Source organism: Athene cunicularia, assembly GCF_003259725.1.
Source record: "Athene cunicularia isolate RWA chromosome 5 unlocalized genomic scaffold, athCun1 chr5_part1, whole genome shotgun sequence".
NCBI lineage: Eukaryota > Metazoa > Chordata > Aves > Strigiformes > Strigidae > Athene > Athene cunicularia.
Genome location: NW_020799101.1, coordinates 36,382,584 through 36,403,882, shown reverse-complemented (window position 1 = coordinate 36,403,882; position 21,299 = coordinate 36,382,584). Strand labels below are relative to the sequence as shown.

At 43.8% G+C, this 21,299-nt stretch overlaps 2 protein-coding genes across 12 annotated transcripts in view; both read right to left on the bottom strand.

The window, feature by feature from the left end:
* Nucleotides 1-13,125, bottom strand: part of RAD51B (RAD51 paralog B) — a 451,378-nt gene extending 438,253 nt beyond the window's left edge. For 3 of the 4 annotated variants that reach the window (XR_003398462.1, XR_003398463.1, XM_026848994.1), the window contains exon 1: nucleotides 13,037-13,125. The gene's annotated coding sequence lies outside the window, so the exon portion shown is untranslated. Of the gene's footprint in view, nucleotides 1-1,543; nucleotides 1,644-13,036 lie in introns of those variants that run through there. The other variant, XM_026848996.1, reaches the window with a different exon arrangement.
* TMEM229B (transmembrane protein 229B) overlaps nucleotides 1-18,596 on the bottom strand; it is a 33,012-nt gene extending 14,416 nt beyond the window's left edge. The window contains exons 1-3 of one of the 8 annotated variants that reach the window (XM_026849000.1): nucleotides 18,588-18,596; nucleotides 15,834-15,944; nucleotides 13,037-13,207 (exon numbers count right to left, since the gene is read on the bottom strand). In XM_026849000.1, coding sequence (XP_026704801.1) covers nucleotides 13,037-13,207; nucleotides 15,834-15,944; nucleotides 18,588-18,590 — 285 coding nt within the window. In that variant the 5' untranslated portion in view covers nucleotides 18,591-18,596. Of the gene's footprint in view, nucleotides 1-1,543; nucleotides 1,663-5,676; nucleotides 5,699-10,120; nucleotides 10,236-11,200; nucleotides 11,449-13,036; nucleotides 13,208-15,833; nucleotides 15,945-18,324; nucleotides 18,436-18,572 lie in introns of those variants that run through there. The other 7 variants (XM_026848998.1, XM_026848999.1, XM_026849001.1 and 4 more) reach the window with 7 other exon arrangements.
* Between the last annotated feature and the right edge of the window lie 2,703 nt (nucleotides 18,597-21,299).

Here is a 21,299-nt window from a genome sequence, read left to right as displayed (position 1 = left end):
TAGCCAGGTTGAGCTCTAGCTGCATTTTGGCTCTCCTAATGTTCTCCCTGCACAGCTTCACTACAGTCTTTATAGTCTTCATGAGAGACCCGGCCCCTCTTCCAAAGGTCACAGATTCTCCTTTTCTTCTTGAGATCCAGCCCAAGGTCCCTGTTTAGCCAGGCCAGTCTCCTTCCCCTCCTGCTTGTTTTCCGGCACATGGGAAGAGCCTGCTCCTGTGCCTGTAAGCCTTCTCTCTTGAAGTATGTCCAGCCTTCCTGGACTCCCATATCCCTCAGGGCAGCCTCCCAAGGGATTCTGTCAATCAGTCTTTTGAACAGGTCAGAGTTTGCCCTTCGGAAGTCTAAGGTGGCAGGTTTACTAACCCCTCTCTTTGTTTCTCCAAGGATCAAAAATTCAATCATCTCATGGTCACTGCACCCTAGACGGCCTCCAACCTTCACCTTCCCCACAAGCTCTTCCCTGTTCACAAGCAGCAGGTCCAGGAGGGACCTTCCCTGGCCGGCTCACTCACCAGCTGTGTGAGGAAGTTATCCTCCACACATTCCAGAAACCTCCTGGATTGTTCCTTCTCCACTGTGTTGTGTTCCCAGCAGATACCCGGGAGGTTAAATTCCCCCACAAGAACAATGGCAAGTGAGCACAAGATTTCTCCCAGCTGTTTACAGAAAGCTTCATCCACCTCACTGCTTTGGTTGGGGGGTCTATAGCAGACTCCCACAGCAAGATCTGCTTTACTGGCCCTTAACCTAATCCAAACACTCTCAACCCCGACATCACTATACTTGATTTCTGAGCTGTCATAGCATTCTCTTACATACAGGGCCACTCCACCACCTCTCCTTCCCTGTCTATCCCTCCTGAAAAGCTTGTAGCCATCAATTGCAGCACTCCAGTTGTGTGAGGCATCGTGTGCAGGGCCTCTCTCCGAGTTCCCACATTCCTTGTCACTCTGCCTCTTGGCCGTGTTGTTACCACAATCTTCTCTCTGGAGGGGGGCAACCAGTCTCTGGGTGCCGTTCCCACAGGCTGTGCTCTCACGTCCCTGCAGCGCCGTGCCTTCCCTCTCCTCTCTCCAGCACCGGCCAATTGCTAACAGCGGCCGAACGCACCCTGTGCAGTGGCAGAGCCTCAACCCTGCCTTACAAGCTGCCCGGGGGCACTCACTGCCAAGTACTGTTGGATCACCCCGAGCTCTGTGGGCATTAGTCGCTGCCCTCCCACAGGGCTCTTATCAGCTGATCAACGGTGCGTGGTGCTGGTTCCGCCGCTGCTATCCCGGCAGAGCCCACCCAGCTCGTTTCCGAGGGAGGGTGTGGGGTGTAGGGTGTGGGGTGTGGGGTGTGAGCCCGACGAGGGACCGCTGGTGTGGTCACAGCTCGTTCCGAACAGGCGCCGCCGGCACTGGCTCCGCCCCAGTGGCTTGCCTGCCCCCTCAGAGCCGCCAGCCGCCGCCTTGGCTCCAAAAAGATTCAAAAGCCCTCGAAAAGAGCTGTTTGCCGGTCCCTTTTGCCGCGATTCCCCCCTCCCAGTGCGGGCTTACCTACACGGGAGCTGGTCTCCTCGGCGAGTGGCCGCTGGTGTGCTTACTCATCTGACGATGTGCTGTGTGTCCCGAGAAGGCAGCACCAGAGCTGTCCCACAAGGGAATTCGACTGAAACTCTCAGCCTTCTGAAAGGTGGTAAACTGAACACTTAGAAGCTCTTTTAAATAAAGCAGTAACTCAACATTTGTGCCCCACGCAGAACTGGTATTTGCCAGGCTACCTCAGCTTGCCATTCAAGGAAGCATCGTACCTCTTCAGCCATCCATTTCTTAACATTTGTCTGTAAGCTTTTACTGCTGCATCCTACAGCTCCCTCCTTTTCCTATCAGTCAGCTTATGAAGGTACAGTCCCAAGGGTGTTTCCCAGCGCTGTTCTTCCAACCTAAACATGCGCTTCCAGCTGCAGCTTCATGCACTCCAGCTCATGAGCTAGGGAGCTGGGTCATCAGGATGCCCCACATCTCCTCTGACTACAGCTGATGTCACCTTGGTTCTTTTCCAAGTCTTTCTGAGCTTCTTACTGCCTCTCTCCCAATCACAGAGCTGGACTGTTCTCTCACGCTCTAATGTGGACTGGACCACTGATATCTTCAACAAATGCAAATCAACTCACTATGCCTACATAATTTTTAATTCTACCTTCAGATGTATAGATATATGAAAATACACAGATATGCTTATATGTTGTCCTTATTGATTTGCTTATTTACCTTCTTCTCCCCTCTACTTGAAGGAGATAGATTATTTTTTTTCCTATAATTGCTTTTTCTGACTCTGTTCATTCTTATGCTGAGGGGACCTTTTACAAACACTACTACTGGATTCAGGATTCCTACCTGCAGCCTGCTCATCATTTATCACGGCTCCACAGGGCATGCTCAGTTTCAGCCTTTACACAGCCCCTCTGAAAGTAGATCAATTTAATATTATGTTTATACCCTTCTTCCACATTTCCTTTTGTGACTGCAGCATGTCCAAATGGCCATGCTCTATTGAACAGTCTCCCCAATAAAACCAACACATCCATTGCTCCAATACAGGAATGCATTTTCAAAACCTGCCTATATTTATTAGTCAACATAAGTGTAAGATTTTAGGTTTCTTAAGACAGAAAAGTCTGTATTGTATGTGCACAGGGATGTTTCAGATGCTTCTGAACACGTGGGTCCAGGAATTCATCTTTCTTAGCACCAGGTAGCCCAGATCATGAAATAAAGCAATACTACAGCTTCAGACTTTGAAGATCTAGCGGTTTATGGCTGTGGTACATGCTGAGACCCTACTCACAATCATCCCTTTTCTCAGATCTTATTTACACATTCAGTCTTCTGAAAAATTCTAAACCATCTCTTGTGAATAGCAGCTAACATGCATCTGCTTCAGGACTCATGGAATTTAACTGCATCATGTTAATACCACCCACTTGCTAAACACCTGAAAAAGAATTAGGCTTCCACCTTAGAAAAGAAAATCCTTAAGAACTGATAACTGTAATCCTAAACTCACCAGTAAGTTAAAAATACTACTCATCTCTTCACTCCTATCAGCTGTCAATCTGCACAGAAGACATTTTCCACTCTCAGCTGCAGAAAGTTGTCACAGTTGCAAAAGGTCAAAGCACAATGATAAAAGGAGACTTGAATTTCAGTCCACACACACAGCTGCCGCAGTAGAAAGCAGAGCAATTTTCTTGCTTGTTTTTAAAATTACTACCATATTTGCATTGCTTCTCTAGGACCCAGTGAGCCAAAGCACAGAAAGAGAGGAGAAGCTGGTAAGAATTAATTTGGGGAAAGCCTTACAAGAACCTTGCATTGAAAACAGAAGATGGATCTAAAAGAAAAGACCCTGGAGTATTTGTAGAATAGAGAAAAACAAGGAAGAACCCACAAGTGAAATTTTAAGTATATTTAGTAGCTGAAGCCTTGTAGGAGGCAGATGTCGGGGAAGTAAACTCATCACTGTTTCCTAATCATTAACTTCACCTAAGCAGATAATGAAGATCCATGGATTTCCAAAGCTACTACAGTGACAAGATAAAATTTGGATACATGTTCCATTCTTCTTCTGGCTACCAACCCCAAGTTAACTGAGACTCCTTCAAACTAGCCTGGCTGGGAACCTTAATGGGGTTGGAAAATGGCCTGGAAAAATGAGGCTATTTTCCTGCTGTTGTTAAGCTGCTGAGCAATGGCTGAGAAGAGGCAGCACTCAGGTACAGACAGGACATCTGAAGTCAGAAGAGATGGGAAAAGCACGTAAAAAGTCTCTCAGCAGCCAAATAGGGCAACACACAAAAGACTTATGAAAGTTCTATCAAAGCAGTTTAGCCACATCATCTTCCTGCACCAGCGCTTGTAGAATCAGTGCATCTGGAACAAAGAATTGGAGTTTTTCTCAGATCCATGCTTGGCGTAGGAGAGATGTGCTCTTTGTGAGTCTTGCTTGGAAGCTGAGTTGCTGCAATACAGAAGAATGGATGAGAAGAAGAGGAACATGGTGGTATATGGACCAGAAGGCTGCTCTGGGATGAAAAATAATCTTGACAACACTGGAAGCAAAATTAAGATTATGACTCTTTACTGCATATTCTGTCAAACAGCTGACAAACCCCAACAATACCTAACAAGGTAAGTCAGGACTGCTTCTCTACCAGTCTCTTGTCTCAGATGACTCTGCTTAGAAGGCTACATTAGTAACAACTTCTCTTGATGTAAGACACAATTTTGTTTTAGTAGAAATAAATTCTCTCTGCTTTGTAGGCAGGAGTTCACTGTGCTTCTCTAGTTCAGCACTCCATTCTGTCTGAAGCCAAGCAGCTGCTGCATGCAGAAAGAAGAAAAAACAATTGAATACAGCCAGACTACATGCACTGACCTGTTCTGCCCTTACAAAAAAGGGATGGCAACTATTTCAAAACCTGTCTCCACTAGCCTAGCACCGCAGTGGGGCATGGCTACCATTTGACTAGCACTCCGAGAGAATGATCATCAGCAGGAAGGGGCTCTTGCATATGGTCTCCAGCAGTCTCAGTCCTGGGCCAGGAGCACACATCACTGGCCGAAGCCATCTGCCTGTACCAGATGGTAACACTACAGATGAAACTGAACATCCTACCTTCCTAAAGTAGAAGTTTAAGACAACTGAACTTGCATCTTTGGTTGTGTCAGAATACTTCACAGTAAGACATATATTCCCTTAATATTACTACCAGAAGGAGCAGCCAGGTGTCAGTAAATCAAGGTCTGTACAAACACATATGAAAAGACAGCCTGTGCCTCAAAGAACGTGTCATACCATGTCATCTTTCTTACTGGCTGCTGCTGCAGATCTAGAAACCAGAATCCTATTCTGGTTTTCAGGCTTCAAGAAGAAATGTTCCAAAATACACATAGCCCTTGCTTTTTCTCATGTATATTTGTTTAATTCCCAATGATTGACAAAATATCCTCATAACCCAAACACAAGCACTAATTGGCCCAGGTCCTTGCCCATTTTAAAAGAGACACCAAGTGACTCTGGATTCTTTTACTTGCCTCTGGAAGCTGCTCTTTCCAGAACAGATAACTCCAGAACATATAACAGATAAATGTTGATGCACAACACAGAAAGCTCATGTTCTCACTGCCAGAGCTTCTCTTTCATTTACAAAAGCACAGATGTCCCTCTGGACACTCCAGACAATATCTTTCACCAACTCTTAATTGCCCTTACAAAAGTGTTTTTGATGGTCATACAAGGGCCTCAGGAACATGTGGGGACACAAGTGCTGAGGAGGAGTCGTCAGTGGCCCAGTGGCTCTGTCCAGCTGGGGTTGTGATGTGCACAATCCTTCCCTACTGCTGGGTTCCACAAGCAAAATGCTTATGCCAGGGAGAAATAACAACTGCAGACCCAGACTGGTTTTAGTAACTTCAATCTTACTACTTTCGTCAGATCAGAGACAGAAACCTGATACTCATCTTCAAACAGCTTCAAGGCCAAAGACAGCCCGAATATCTGCAACTTACTGCCCCCTCCACCCCCATGCAATATTAGTTCACCCAGCAAAACATAGTAACTCTTCTTAGAAAACCATATTGCTCTTGATCTTTGAAGAGAAGGGAATACCAAGCTGAACATACTTCACCTGGTTCCCAGAAGATGCTTATTTTTGAAGTCTCATGGAAGCCTAGTGGCCAAATCCTACAAAACGCAGAACAGAACACTCTCAGTTGAAACACTGGAAGAGATGGTATCTACCAGGCTATGTGCTACAGAGCCATTTACAGCAGACATGAACGTGCAATAGGAAGTGGTAAGACCACGACTTCCCATCCATGAAGTTCAGCTCGTTCTCAACACCTCCCATAATTAGTTTTTCTTTCTGTTAAGCACCAAGCCTCCACCAATTTCTGTCAACTTGTCAGAGGAAGCTTACTGCGCTCTGCATCTGGCTGGAAGGACCGTTTACCCATGGGGCCTGACAAGCACAATTAGAAAAAAAAAACCCAACCACAGCTGTGCCATCCTCTGCAGCACGGAGGCAAGCCTGCCATCCTGGAGACTCATGCAGCAGTAGAAGATTATTAATGCAATAGCAATTCAACTGGCTTCTTTCCACTGAACTGTAACCTAAGGCTTTACCCAGCTACCATGTAATTGTTCTTCTCTATTTAGACAAATGGCCTTGGCCAGGGGTGACGAGAGTGTCCTGCCCCATTAATGATTGGACACAGAGCTCCCAAACAGGGCAGGGCTTTCCCAGGGTCACACTATTTTCTGCCAGGGACTTTCTGCCTCTTCATTTGTGTTGCCCTTAACTCCTGACTATGTTTTCAGCTTTTATTTTGCCATCTCTTGAAGATAAAAGGTTAAAGATATACTCTAAACAACTGCTTAAACAATTTTAGGAGGCACAGTTGTTAGTTAAGCACTGAGGAGCTGATCCCTCCTTTGTGCAGGCACTGAGCTCTCACTGACTGAAACACACCTCTGGTAGCAACTTGTTCTTCGAGATTCAGCCTCCAGTAATCTGCCTTACACCATTACTGCAACATGATACCATTCAAACAAATTAATTATTTGCATGACACAGTTTTACCAGCTTTTGAATTTCATATAAATATTTCCACCTCACACACACAGGCGCCCAAATTCATTCACGAATTTCAGGCACTTAACAAAGGTACCTTCATTAGAAGCTTTGTCTCCTCAGGCTCCCATTTGTAGTTACTAGAGCCTATGAAGCAGGCTAGAGATGGGCACATCCCAGAGACAAAAGTGGACGTTGAGCATTCCTGATGCTGTCATTCCTGCACCTTTCCAGTACCTATTTATGGATGTTTAAAGCATGTACAGCACTGATTTATCCACCTCAGTGAAATACCCAAGGTTACACAGGCTAATTTCAGGTCTTATCAAATGAGATTTTTTCTTTATCTTGTTCTTCTTCCAGGCAACAACAGGCACCTCATGCCTCTGGGCAAAGAGGTAGCTGTTCAAAGATGCCAGTTCTCATCTGTGTGTTGGGAACTATCTCACGATAAGACTAGAAAAGTATTCCTCAGTTGTAAGTAAAACGGTTTGATACTGCTCACACTGGCCACCAAAAAAAAAAAATCCTCTCCAAAAACCCCAAACCCTAAATTGTTTTTAAACCATCTTTAAAATCTGCCCAACAGAGCATCAGGTGACCCATAGCAAATGGAACCAGAGAGGCACCATATGTTATCTTGTCCCTGCTTACATAAAATGCTCAGGAGCTGTCATTTTCATGCCTGAATCATGCATCTACTATTGACAGTCCTGGAGGCACACATTCTGGCCAGCTTGTCCATTCCTTTCTGTACAAACCTGCAGCATGTAAGGACTTTTATGACAATCACTAGGTAGTAAGCAATACACTGTTGGTACGTTGAGTAAGAATTTAAGTTTTTATCTCCCACCATGAATGAAACAACCTAAATATGCTTCCATTGTATAACTAGTCTTGATACACACAACAACAAACCTGTCACACCTATGCAAATCAGCACGATTTCCACTACTTCGCACAACAGTTCCTAGCAATGCTAAGGTGTTCAAAATAGCTCCCTTGACAGTTTTCAAGTGAGCTCTTTGTGCATAGGCTTGTACTAACTTAGAACATATGCAGCTAACCAACTTGCTTCACTATATCTTCAGTGTCTCTCAGACACGTCTCTCTTGGGTATTTCTTATGCCAAACTCACTCTTCAGAGTCACCTGCACTTAGACACTTTGACAGCACAGTACAACATAGGAAGTTTCGCACTGCACCCACAACACTGACAGATCTTCCTCCCTTCTCCAACTGGTCTATGATGATCAGTATATAAGCATAGGGAGCATCTTCTGATGCCTGGAAGTGGCTCCCATTCAGCAGCCTTCCCTCACCATCCTCCCTGTTAGAGCTATGGTAGGTAAAGAATTCTAACAGTCTGGCTAAGAGCAGACTCAGGAATTAGACTGGACATAGAGGATGCTGCCAAAAAGTGAAGCTCTTTTGCAGAGCTGCATGAAGGTTCAGCACTCAAGAAGCAGGGGATGCTGGAGATACACCCCAACACCTCTCATCCTGTGAGTAAGGAAATTAAAATATCATCTAGAATACAGCAGCGCTTTCAGAGCAATTTTAAAAGGCACTGAGATTTCTACAACAAAGGGTGAAAAGTGGCAGCCAGGACTGAGATGGAGAAGGAAAAGGACCTTCCTAAGTCAGCGCCAAGGTGGATAACATGGATGGGGTTGTTGAGCAGCTGTACTGCCTCACAAAGCAAACCGATGCAAGTCCTGTGGTGAGGTGTGCTGGCCCTAAGAAAGGGACAAGGGGCCAAACAGTGCAGCGCACTAACACAGAACTGACAAAACATCTGCTTTACTAACACGTTTGCCATGATCTGCGACATGACCTTGGATGAGTCACTCCACCTCTCTGTGCCTCTGGCTGCCATCTGACTAATTAGACTAAACTATCTAACTATAGATTAGTTTGGCAGGTAGCACAATTGGTTACCGATACTGCCAAAAGCCGTCAAGCAAAACTGGAACAGAGAGCAACTGTGGCCAGTCACTTGCAGAAGCACTGAATTCACACAGAGTCAAAAAGGCTGCACAAGTAAGCAGCTCTCAGCACTGGTCTCATTTGCTCAGTCATCTGTGTCACACGATTCCCAAGTTTATCAAAGCATTTCTTTCAGGGAGCCTGAAGGTGCATCTCTAAGCCAGACACAAGCATTTGTATTTAACAGCATATTCAATAAGCTTCTCTGTACAGCACTTAAGAGTGAGTAATTAAAGGAAATATTAGTGCAGTAGAGCTTCTCATTAGCAACCTAATTAGCCTTCTGAAAATAATTAACATTCCTTTCTATAATGGGAACAGATGACCCATTACATCCATCAGACAAGCAAAACAAATGCTGAAGGTACAGGAGATTTGTTCAGGGAGACAAGCAAGAGAAGCATCCAGCAGCAGTACCAGTGAAAAGGAAGAAGATGGGCACAAATGCCCATGACTCACTAAGACTGGACTGTGCAAGTGGGTGTGCAGGACTAGTACATGCCTCACAGTCTGATGTGTACATCCAGCAATCACACTGAGCATTTTCCTTCCTCTACCTCTGTGACCCACTGAAAATGCATCTCCTGAGATGCTGAAAACTTATGATACTCATTTTGAAAGCCAGATTTAAAGGCTGTCAAATTCAACTATTCGGTCACAAACAGCTCTCTCCATATGCAAAAATTTCCCCAAAGGTAATACATTTTGACTATTAAAACACTCTCAAAATGCTCATTAAAATAAACCATGATTTAATCTCACATGTAGCCCATTTCTGTGGCCCACAGGAACAAGTGAAGTGATGGTTATGAACAGCATGAAGTACACTGCTCCAAGTTTCACAGGGTGGTGCTCTCATCAGTTAACATGCCCTGAAAGAGTTAGGTCTATGTTTCTTGATCCGTGCATGTTTGAAATCAGTGTGGGTGAGCAGAGTGTCACAAACATCAGTGTTGAGGGATGTGTGTGTATGGATGGATGAGAGAAAGCAAAGGATACAGGTTAAATATCACTGCCCAGTGCAGCAAGAACTGTGGTATGACAACAGTTTGATGCACTGTTTCAGTGCAAGACAACAGATAAAGGAGAAGTAAGACATAATGGAGACGAGCTTCCCAACATCCACATATTCAGGTAACAGCAAACATAACAAATCATGAACATGCAGTTGCATTTTCAGCCATTTCCGTGTTTGATGCATATTTACATTTCCCTGGCAGGAAAGCTGAATACTCATACTCTTCAAGTGTGACTGCAGTGAGGGCGAAGCTCAGCCGTACAGAAGCTTCACCAGATACATCACTATGGAAACCACAAATTCATCGCCTGCTCTGTTAGTCTACTTCTTCTGATTAAAAAAAAAAAAAAAAAACCACAAAAAAAGTAAAAGTATTCTTCCAGTTCATCATCTTCTCTCTTCTGTCAAGACCACAGGAGGACAAACACATTTTACCCGCTTCAGGACCAACCACTTCTTCATTGAGAGCCCTTTTTGTGAAACCTACCCCACCTCTCAAACCCAGTTGAGCAATCTTTCTCCCAGGATGCTTCTACCACTTCAGAGAGGACTCTTCAAATGCAGTCTGGGATTTTATCTTAGCCTCCACAGCTTCCAACAACTCCAGAGGTGACTCACTCTAGGGCAAATCCATCTAGCTGGCATAGTAAGAAGCTGAAAACTGTTCTGGACACATTCTAGTGTATTGTTTTGACTGAAGTATCATTTATTTCCTTTCCTCAAAGCTTTTTAAGAACATTTGAAGTGGTCTCAAAATGGGGTAGGGCACATTACAAGACAGCTGTAAATGCAAGGGTTAAACTTTTGCTTTAAGAAGTCCCTAATTTCTATAGTATAGTCTATATTTCTAGTAGTTCCTAGTTTCAGGTAACTTTTCCCACACTAAAAGTCTGAAGATGTCTCAGCAAAAGCCTAATAGCCGAGAGCAATTCTGGAAGATGCAGAAGGAAAATGGGGAAAATGCTCAGTATGGCATTGTGCAGCCTGGGTATGTGAAACGGCTGAAGGAATCTTCATACCAACCAGCAGGAGGGAAAAAGCAAAAAAAAGAGTAAAAAACCTTCCACATCTAACTATATGCATTTTATGCTGAGGCAGTTTCCAAACAAATCTTCAGCAACACCTTCTATCACACCAGGCACCTCTTATCTGAGCTCAGAGCAGTTCATGGAAGAATAGGAGGTGAATTTAGTCTCTGCAGCTCCATAAGGCCTCAGTCCCTCTCAACTTTAGCTGCCAATTGACAACCATTACCTAGATAAATGCTCACTAGTAAACAAGTTGAGAAAAACTAGCTATGTCACAGATGTTCCCAAACAGCCATTTAAATACACTCCTCCCCACTAAAGCACTCTAAATGGAGAGAAAAATCCTGCCTGTGCTCAGGGAACTTCTAGCAGATGACTCTTTGGCTTCTCAGCAAGATAGAGCTAGGAACAAACTGTCACAGTATAAATTCTCTCACAAAACCCAAAGCAGCACTACACAAAAGATGCAGCCCCCTACCTCCCCTTTGCAAAATGGGCCAGAGCAGTCAGTGCTTCCATCTTGGTTCTAACTCGCTGCCCTCACCTCACAGCCAATTCCAGGCTGGCATTACCAGATGCATCCCAGTTTCACTGGTGTTACAAGAGTTCCTACCAACAGCCCACAGGATGATCAAAGGTTACTTCTGTGTCCTCAAGAATCTCACAACAACGCGCAAGCCAGTTTCATGGAGGACAAGCTGAGCGGAGTGGTGATCAGAGTCAGCAGGGTCGTGTCCCCATGGCTTTGGAAGCAGATCTGTCTGCATCTCAGCAGACAGCGTCCTGAACAGCCTGAGTGGATGGAACATACAGGAGGCAATGAAGGAATGAATAATTCATAGTCTTGTTCTGCTGCCAATGGATCTATGTTTTCTTGTGCCTGTACGGCGCTCAGTTTTTGTTTTAACAGTAATAGGAGAAGTCTGCGCTTCCTTTGATGGTTCTTGAGGGCAGGCGATAAGCAGCTTTTGCTCTACTCACAGCAATAGTACCATACACCAGAGCGCTTGCCAGACACAGCTTTCTTCAGAAGTACTCATGGCTGCATCATTGACAAAACAGCTGGACTCATTCCAAGGCTCGGTCCATCCCTTCCCAGGAAGCTGCTAACACTTGCTTTGTCATACCCTTGCAGCACTGGTCTGAACTTTACTGCTCAGTATATGACACTTTTTGACCAACTGAAGCCCTGCATTCAGCTACACAATGGGCAGCAAGATCACAGTCAGAGCTCAAGGCAGCAGCTGGCCCTGCTTATCCACACTGTTAGCATTGCCACAATTAAGTCTACTGCTTCCCTTCAGCAGCTGACTGGGTCTGCTCCTCAGTCTCAGAGAGGGACAGGCGTCTATCAGAGCAAGCACACCTACAAGGGTGGGACAACAAAGTACTCTAGCACAGAACCTCTTGGGCACTACGACCAAGAGAAGGTAATGAGACACCCAAGACAGGATAGGCTGAGGGAGGGTGGTGCTCCATGAATCTGAATTTTATATGTGTAGCACCTACATATTCAAAGTGAGTTCCCAGTTAGAGATAAAGCACTGTGCATGACCTATCCATGAAACCTTATCCACAGAAGGGAAAACAATACTGTAGCCTGAACTGCTGCAAGTTGTATCAGAGCACCTGTGCTTAACCTCCTGTTAGGGCACCACACAGCAGACTCCACACAGTGCGCTCTGAAAATGCTGCAGGGTCTGGGGATTGTCATTCTGGTTCCACAATGTCCAGCCCATCTACCAGGATCAATATAACATTTCGCTCCAGGATATAAATCACCCTTCCAAATTTGATAGCAGTTTACATCCACTCTGTGCAACAGACTGCCACAGATACAGGCGAGTGGCAAGATGAGCCTAAAAGAATTAGTAGAGTAACACACTGGTAAATCAGGTGCAGAGACTGCACTGCTTGTCAGGGCCAAGAATAGATTCCTCATCATCCGACTCACACCTGTGCCTTTACCACCAGAGAGAACAACCCTCTGCTCTTTACCTACTGCTCTGGTTTAGCTCAGAGATGCTGCTCCACTGTCCTGATTGTTTTAACTGCCTAAGGCTATCCGAGTGTGAGATTTTAAAGAGACAATAACACTGAAGTAAGTTTGGCAATATAAATTATAAGCAATCAGAAGATGTGACTCAAAGCAGACAAAAATCAAGGGTGACGTGTGCAAATGGAAATCTTACACTTCCAGAAAGCAACTTTCAGTTTGAACCGATTGAAATAACTTCACATTTTGATCATCCTTTATGCACTCTACATATTTAAATTTCAAAGGTCCCATCTACAACACAGTCAGCTCTGTACTAAGAGAACTGCTCTGGTTTTCTGGTCTACGAGTGCACTCCCACCAGTTTTACCCTCCAGTCCTTACCTCTTCTGGGGAGGAATCCTGGAGCTCTCCCGCTTTTTGGTCAGCTCCTGGTTCACAGCATCCGTGGGTCAACCAAGTTGCCTCCAGCAGGTCTTGAGCCGTTTCAGACGCCAGCCGTTTTTGGACCAGGTGTGCGTGACTGACAACTAATACACCAAACAGCCAGCCTTCCTAAACCAAAGAGGTACAGTTTAATCTTAATGAAACACAGCATAAGAGAGGCTTTAAACACTGAAAAAACTATGTGTATGGATAGCTTAGCTCTGGTACATTGGGCCCTGGAAGACCTGACTTCTTCAGAGTCCCACGCAGAGCACCTGTACCTGCCCCTTGCCCAGGGTGGCTCCCTGGCAGCTGCCTCTCCTCTGGTGACGCTGAGCCTTTCGACTCTCCCCTGTCCTTCTGGATCCCAGCCACAGCAAACACACAGAGCAACATCACGAGAGCTAGTAACCAAAGGTTCCTCACTGCTACCATCTCAGCCAAGGCCTCAGTTAACCCTTGAAATGTCTACCATTAAGTGATTTATCTCTATTTTCCCAGCCAAGCCCCCAATTTTTGAAGTGAGCCTCACTGCTGACTCCTTTTCATCCCCATCCTCCCTCTCCTAGCGTTGCCTCCCTATCTTCCCCTCCTCCTCATTTCTCCAATCATCACACTTTTCTTCTTCTCCCTTCCCCACTCTGGGATACAATATGGACTTTATGTAAGCAGGCCCTTGTTACTGCCACCCACCTGCCACCCCAGCCTGCTCCTGGGTGCACTGGCGCTGCCTATTCCCCCCTTGCTCCAGTGACCCGACTGCCTTTTACCTCTGTGTTGGGCTCAGACAGCACAGCTGCATGACCTGAGCAAGCGGAGCGCATGAGCTGGGGCTGTACTTCTCTTCGAGCACTGACATTTAGGATGCCACACTCATGATTTTCACAGAAGTCATGCCTTGAGGTGCCAACTTCAACACACAAGTATCTAACATTATATTCACATAACCCTCACAGAACTTACACTCCGAGGGCTTGTCTATACATAGCATTTTTCTGGATTAATTGCATGTGAAGAAGTTAGAGCAAGGACATTTATGTGTCAGACTGTGTAACAAATGGGATCTTTAAATTTTCCTAATAAATCTCTGATGTTTTGAGCATCTAAATCCAACAGGAATTCAAGAGAAACATTTTTCTTTAAAATGAACAAAAAACCTACACTGTTTTTATTTAGATAATACTGAACTACAAAAACATTCCAATTAAAAATGCAGATTAAATAACTAATCCTCCCCCAACAAAACCTTCCCACCAAGATTATCGGAGCAATGAATAGCATAAAACCACTAATTAAATCAATGTAACATGGGTATTATAGAAACACATTTAGCACCTTCTGTCTGTGCACTGAGGCTTACATCTACTTTGGAGTCTCTCATCATGAGATACAGTTGCTATTTTAACAGCTAGGTATTTGTACATCAAACTGGGGAAGAACTTGGTTGTTAACTAAATCTGGTATAAGTTGTTCTAAAGCTGATGTTCCTAAAAATTATCTGCACGTCTTCTATTTTTATTATGCACATTTTGTCACAGTTGGAGATAAGTTTCTACTGAACTATTTATCAGACACATGCAAACAAAATTTTAAAAAGCATTTCCCTAAAATCGCAAGAACACCGAGAATGTTTTTTACAGATCTATTTGTCTGTAATTTGATTTGTACAATAATAAAGAAAAAAATCATATAAGCAACTGCAACACACTCCCAACTCCTTCCGTGCAGAAAGATGAACATTACACAAGGCTTCAAGCCAATCTCACTTTAGGACAACACAGTCCCACTCAATTCAGCCCCTTCCCCAGCACCAGCACTCAGACCACCCATGGGGTTTCACCAGGAGCCAGACCAAGGAACTAATCAGCCCTTTGACTACTACACCCATGCTACCCTAAAGCCTCTTAGCTCTCAGCTCTATCACCTCTCAGATCTGGCTCACAGGCCACTGCCCAGCAGAAGTTCCTTTTTCACAAAAAACTTCCTTTCTATGAACTCAAAGTCCTGGAGAAACCATATCTATGTATCAACACTTGAAGAGTTTCTTCAATTATTATTTTCTTTAATTAGCAAAGACTAAGTCGTAACAGACACGAGCAAAGAGGTGGAGCAGAAGATAAAGGTTCAACCTTAAAGCTCACATGATTAATACAATGCTTAAGCTGTACAGAAAAGGGGATTTGTTTTTTCTTTTGTATATAAAAGAACTTTCTGTGTTGAAATACTAATGATTGAAAATGCATAAAGTCTGTAGTAGGGAAAAAACAAACAACAGTGGTGTGACCATTCAATTGCATATATCGAAATAGTTAAAATCTAAAATCCAATACTAGGCCAGACTCAGGCTTCCCAAAACAGCCTTTGCCCATGCTCTGACTGTTCCTCTGACACAGACACCTGGCATCAGCAGGTTGGGACCTCATATTAGCATAATTTAGCAGTAGTGCTCATCAAATGAGAATACAAAGAACAAGCAAACAAAAAGGAAAGCCAATTCCTGACTGGGAAGTGGTTACTTGTGTGTTCCTTCAACTGTCTATTTTAGTATTTACACTTCATAATTTTCAAAATGCTCCAAAAAAGAAAGCTCAGGTCCATGCAACAACCTAGTGATAAACTGTTCAACAGAGAAACTAAGTCACAACACTCCTCCATGAGTTATCTGGGATTGTCCTAGGAAGAAAGTGCTAAATTTGGAAACAGAAATCGAGAATTCTCTCTTCTCAGAAACTCACCCTGCTCTGGCAAGACTTACCTGGAGGGTGATGCGGATTTCACTTTCAACTGAAGTCCCAACACGCCTTTCGATGAGGACTTTTGAACCTGTACATAGATCAGCTGGGATCTGAACATCTCTGAACCTAGACTGGTAGATAAAGCACAAAACATGGTAGGTTTGCCTGAATTTCCTTCCCAAAAGTACCAAGTTATCTCAGAGAGATACCCAGGACATGCACTGATACAGAGTCCCCACCTCCGGAAAAGTAAATGTTTCTCCTCTGTAACAACAACAGCGAAGTAATTGGAAAAGCAACTCTGTAAAGCAACAACTTGCAGTTACCCAAGGAAAACATGTGATTTCCAAGGTTAGGTGCATCCTTTCCCAGATACCTTCAGGTGGGTCCTATCTACTGAAAACTTCTGGCAAAGCCTTGAGAAGCACATTAGACCTCCAGAATGTCAGATTTCTTTCAAAAGCCATGCCACCACCCAAAAGCTGAAGAGGCTTGCAGCTGAAGCTGCAGATGCCTGCACCCCCATACAACTACAGTATCTGCAAATGCTTCTGTGGCTATTTATCACCAAAACCAGAAATGCATTTAGGGTAACTGCCAAGAGTCTTTGTTTTTTGTTGCTGTTATCCTGCAATGTTTAAAATTTAAAAAAAAAAAAAAAAAAAAAAGAAAAGAAAGAAACAAACTTGGGTTTCAAACAAACACACAATCAAATGTCCTTGTGCTGTTGTGCTGCTGTATCTGTCTTAGATTATTAGATTCTCACTTTTTTCTCTGTGTACACTCATCCCTGCTTATGTTCCTTCCATTCTGTTCCTGCTAAGGCAATGAAAATTAACCAGATGGGTTTAGATTCAGGTTTTCATGCTTTACTGCAGCTCTCAACATTTTTGGGCCAATGGGTCACTGAGTGTTTCAGGACTTCTCACAGCTTGCCACATATCCCTGCCATCTACCTTTTAACATAAATCTCTCACCCATTTTCTTATTTTTCATGTTTCCAAAGATGAGCTACAGACTACTTTATGTAAGCTGTTGAAGCATCAAAACCCAACAGATCCATGAGAGGGAATGGTTATTTACTCACATACACTTACATGCACCTATCTTTAAGAGATCATCTAACATTTTTTTCTGTTGATTTCAGGTTCTGTGAATGCTTCTCTCTAAAACTGGGATCAAATTTGACCTCACAATATGGCAAGTTAAGCAGGAGGTGAGTTAAAAAGGAGCAACTCTTACAAAACTCCACCTACACTTGCTTTATGAAGAAGTAGAGAACACATGTTACATCATGAAAGCAAATTCACTGGCTTTTTGGTAATTGAAGGCAGGGTACTGTTGCCTAGCAACTTATCTGATTACCATTTTTTCAAGTATCACATGCACACTTATATGTTGCATAATAATGTCTCACTTTTATGCTGCCTAACCCAACTGGAAAAAAAAAAAGGGGGGGGGGTGTGAGCTACCTGTAGTCTCTTTTCTAGCAAAAGAGAGTATACGATAGTGGGTCATAAACAGGTTGAAACATTAGCATTGCTGAATTTTATTTCTGCCTTTTTCTGGCTTGCTGAATGTGCTGATACAAGCATTTTATTTTATCTACTTGTCTGCAAAATGACACTAATAATACCAGCCTCACAGAGACACACTGAAAATTCATTAAGACTAGAGATTCTCAGATGTTGAAGTGCTGGTGTTAGCACTTAGAGCTTTTTAGTACTCCAAACGTTGCTAAGCCCTGATCCAAAGCGTAGCAAATTTTAATCATTGTCATGACATTGTCCAGTCCTTGTTTCTCAAACAAGGATCTCAAACCAATAAAACCACATTTTTCCCATCAGAATGTGACACCTTCCTGTCATCTATGTCTGATACATAGCAGGGAAAAGATAAAAGAAAACAAAAAAGCTACTCCCACCACCCTACACACAAGGTAGCATACCCCAACTTGAAGCTGGAATACTAAGCATTATCACTGCTCTTGGAGATTGTCCCATGAAAATCAGAGGTGAATCCGAACATGTGTATGCATGATATTTTTAGAAATCAACATGCTCTACTTATTGATCTGATCTTTGAAAAACTAATTGCACTCTAGCTAACTATGAAAGAATTAAGCATTTAATTGCCTCTATGATGAGCGGTAATACCTCATAATATAAACACCAAACGGAGGCATTGTTTCCAAAAGGATATAATTATCTAACAGGAAGTCTTGGATTCTAGAAATTGACTTTTTGCACATCTACAGGTTATATGCCAATACAGTATATCATAGTAAATCACCTACTTTATAAGTGCACCTGAGTCTACCATTGCCAAAATGGGAATGGCTTAGCTGCCCAGGGCACTCCACATACCACGCTAGCCTCTGTCAGCTCAAGTGACTGAAACTGATGTTTTGGAAACTCAGTATCTCATCTCCATGGTAAAGTATTAAGCAGCAAAAGCAAACCAAAAGCAACAACAGTCAAGCTCTATATTGCTAAGGAATCATTACATTACCTTCACAGCAGCTCCTCTCTTCCTAGTAGACATTGAAGCATTTTTATAAACTGTGCCCTACATCCTGCAGCTGTTGTGCAAGTCCACTTCCAATTAAAAGCTTAATTGTGAGATCTGCCTTGGAAAGAACTGCTGGATCAAAATAAACCAGATCACATGACATCTATCATGCCACTAGGGGAAACTATATAGACATCTTGAAAACACCAGAAATCACAAAAAGAAGTAACTCTTCCTCTAGAACTTACCACAAGCATCCTTACCATAAATCTCTGCTGACACGAAGGACCAAAGTGTCCCATGGGTTAAGCAAGCCCAGCTTTGCTAGGTTGCAGGAGAGGAAACAGCCAAATGCACACCACTATCATCAGGCATTCTCTGCCACAAGCAGCAAGGAACCACTCTACCTAGAGCTCTGCATAGACACTGCCCCAGCCAAGATTTCTCAGCCCAGATTAGGCTGGTGGAGCCAAATGAATGTGACCATCTTCTGTGCATGTAATCTGGGTGAAAAAACTCAAAACAGACTCCCCAGCCCCAGAAGGCACTTAGCAGTACACACAGCACTATGCCACAGCTACCCATGCTAAAGACAAAGCGTCCCCCTTCAGAAATACTTCATCATCTCCTTCATGCTCCCAGCAGAGTCAAGGAGAACAGGACAGAAAGGTGCTCCACATTAGCCCTTCATACAGGCTACCTTCAATACACGGCACACCCGAGCGCAAAGATCCAGCAAGGAAGAAGTAAAACAGCAGCTTCACCACTCCATGCTATCAACACTTATCTAATGACTACTAATGATTGGATCTTATGCAATGAAAGCAAGACAGCACAGCATTTGTGGTAGGAAGATGTCCTCAGTCACTTAATCCAGCTTTGACAGAAGCTGTGAGGGCGGGGGAGTTCTGAAATAAGGTTGTGGTGAACTCTTGTGCACTGACACCAATAAAAATCCAGAAGAAAAGAATGGGTAAAACACTTCTCTCTTTTATGCAGTGATTAGACACTTCTGAAACTAGTAACTTATAAACATTCTCATTCAGATAAGCCTACAAACAAATCCCTAAAGCAGTCTAGCTTTTATTTAAGAGCAGAGCACACCTGAAAATACACATCTTTTACACTTGTTTTAGCTGGACTGTGAGGTGCATACGCTCTGGCTCACGCTAGACATTATTGGGTGTATCGTTTACAACCAGGCGTGTACCGCTCTGACTAACCAGAAAGAGTGCACTGCTCCAAACCGGCACAGATGTTGGTAAGCTGTTCCTCCAGAGCCAGAGCCTTTGCCCAGTCTGGCTTTCTTTCAGGACTCTTTCTGGTTGCCTGCACAACCACCTTACCTAGGAGCTCAGACGCCATCTGCATACTCCTGCCTTGTGTACCGTAACAGAAGAGTGAAAAGCAGACCAGTTTACTTCTGACAGACAAGGCAAACCAGCCCCCTGCTCCCCCACCCAGTCTGTACTGAGCCTGCAGAGCTAAAAGCAAGCAACAGGGTCAGGTGATAAAGTCACCAGAGAATACTAAAATACATACAGGAAGCAGACCTGAGAAGTAAAAGAGGATCATTTACAAACCCATACCAAGCAAGCCACAAGCTGATAATACCTTCTATGTTGGAAAACATTAGCTACCTAGATGATCAATCTTCTTCCAGAAGAAGTAGGGAAAAATACCATACTTCACCTTTCACAACAGGCATATTTTATTTTGAAAGAGAACTTTCACTTGTATTGTTCAGCTTCGTGTCTTTCGCTCCAGATGCAACCCAGGAACAGCTCTGTTGGACACTGCTTCATTTGCAGCTATACAGGAACACACAGGCCAGACGGGACCACACAGAGGTTTGCTCAGGTGCCGTTTCCAGGACGTGGCTCTGGCATCTGAAAGCTTACCAAGGTCCTTGCAACTGCCTATGGAGGTGGGCAGTGCTTCCCACAAAAGGAAGGTGAGAAGTGGGAACAGAGGCTTTTCCTGCCTCCTGCTGGCAAACAATTTCTCTAAGTAATTGACCCATTTTCTACAGAATAATTAGCCCTAGGGAATGAAACACTGCTGCCCTTCAATTAGCCATGTTGTTACCCCTCTCATCTACCATGTAATAGCAGGCTGCCCGAGACTGTAAAAAGAAACAAAACAAAGCAACACAACAACTTAATTTCATTTTCTTAAACATGGCATTTATTAAAGGCAATCCAGAAACAAACAATCCTAAGGTAGAATTGGCAACAATAAAATTTCCCATTACCTCCATGATTTCATCATCAGAACAAGCAGGTCTCCTTCACGCCACTACCCTTTAAGTCTCCTCAATATATTAGGCTTCTCTTTTTCAGCAGCTTTTTCAGGATACTTTCCCTTCATCTTCCATGAAGAAAAACTTCTTTCTGCTGTCAGAGAGGCCTCTGTGCCCAAAATCTAGTCAAACCTCCTGCATATCACAGTTTATTAAAATTTCATGCAGTTTCTTGCAACAGTGCTCAGTGGCTTGGATTAGGACAGAAGTCCTTTAGTCTAGGGAGATTAGATTTGCTTACCATGAACAAAGAGCACAAGAAATCACACCACAGCCAGCATGGCAACTCCAGAACTGGCAAAGGACTCTTCAAATGAGTCTCACACAGATGACCCTCAGTGACCAAACCCATGCTGCAGAGGAAAGAGCAAACCTCCAAAGTCTGGCCCCAGTCTCTATGGTAAGTATGATTCTGAGGATACAAACAAGACTTCCCATCAAAGCATGCGATGACAACAAAAAGATGAGGCTTTTTCCCCTGGGAAGAGTACACAGTCTCCTCTCCCCCACTCCCCCCAGACCCCCTCCTTCCTGTCATGCTCAGTCCTCGACTGTGGCTCATTTCTAATGCTTCAGAGGAAAGCAAAAACTAAATTCATCTGGCTAATTATGCCATGAGAGGAAATACCCTTCCTGGACACAATACAGCGACTGCCGGCAGCCCTGAAGCACT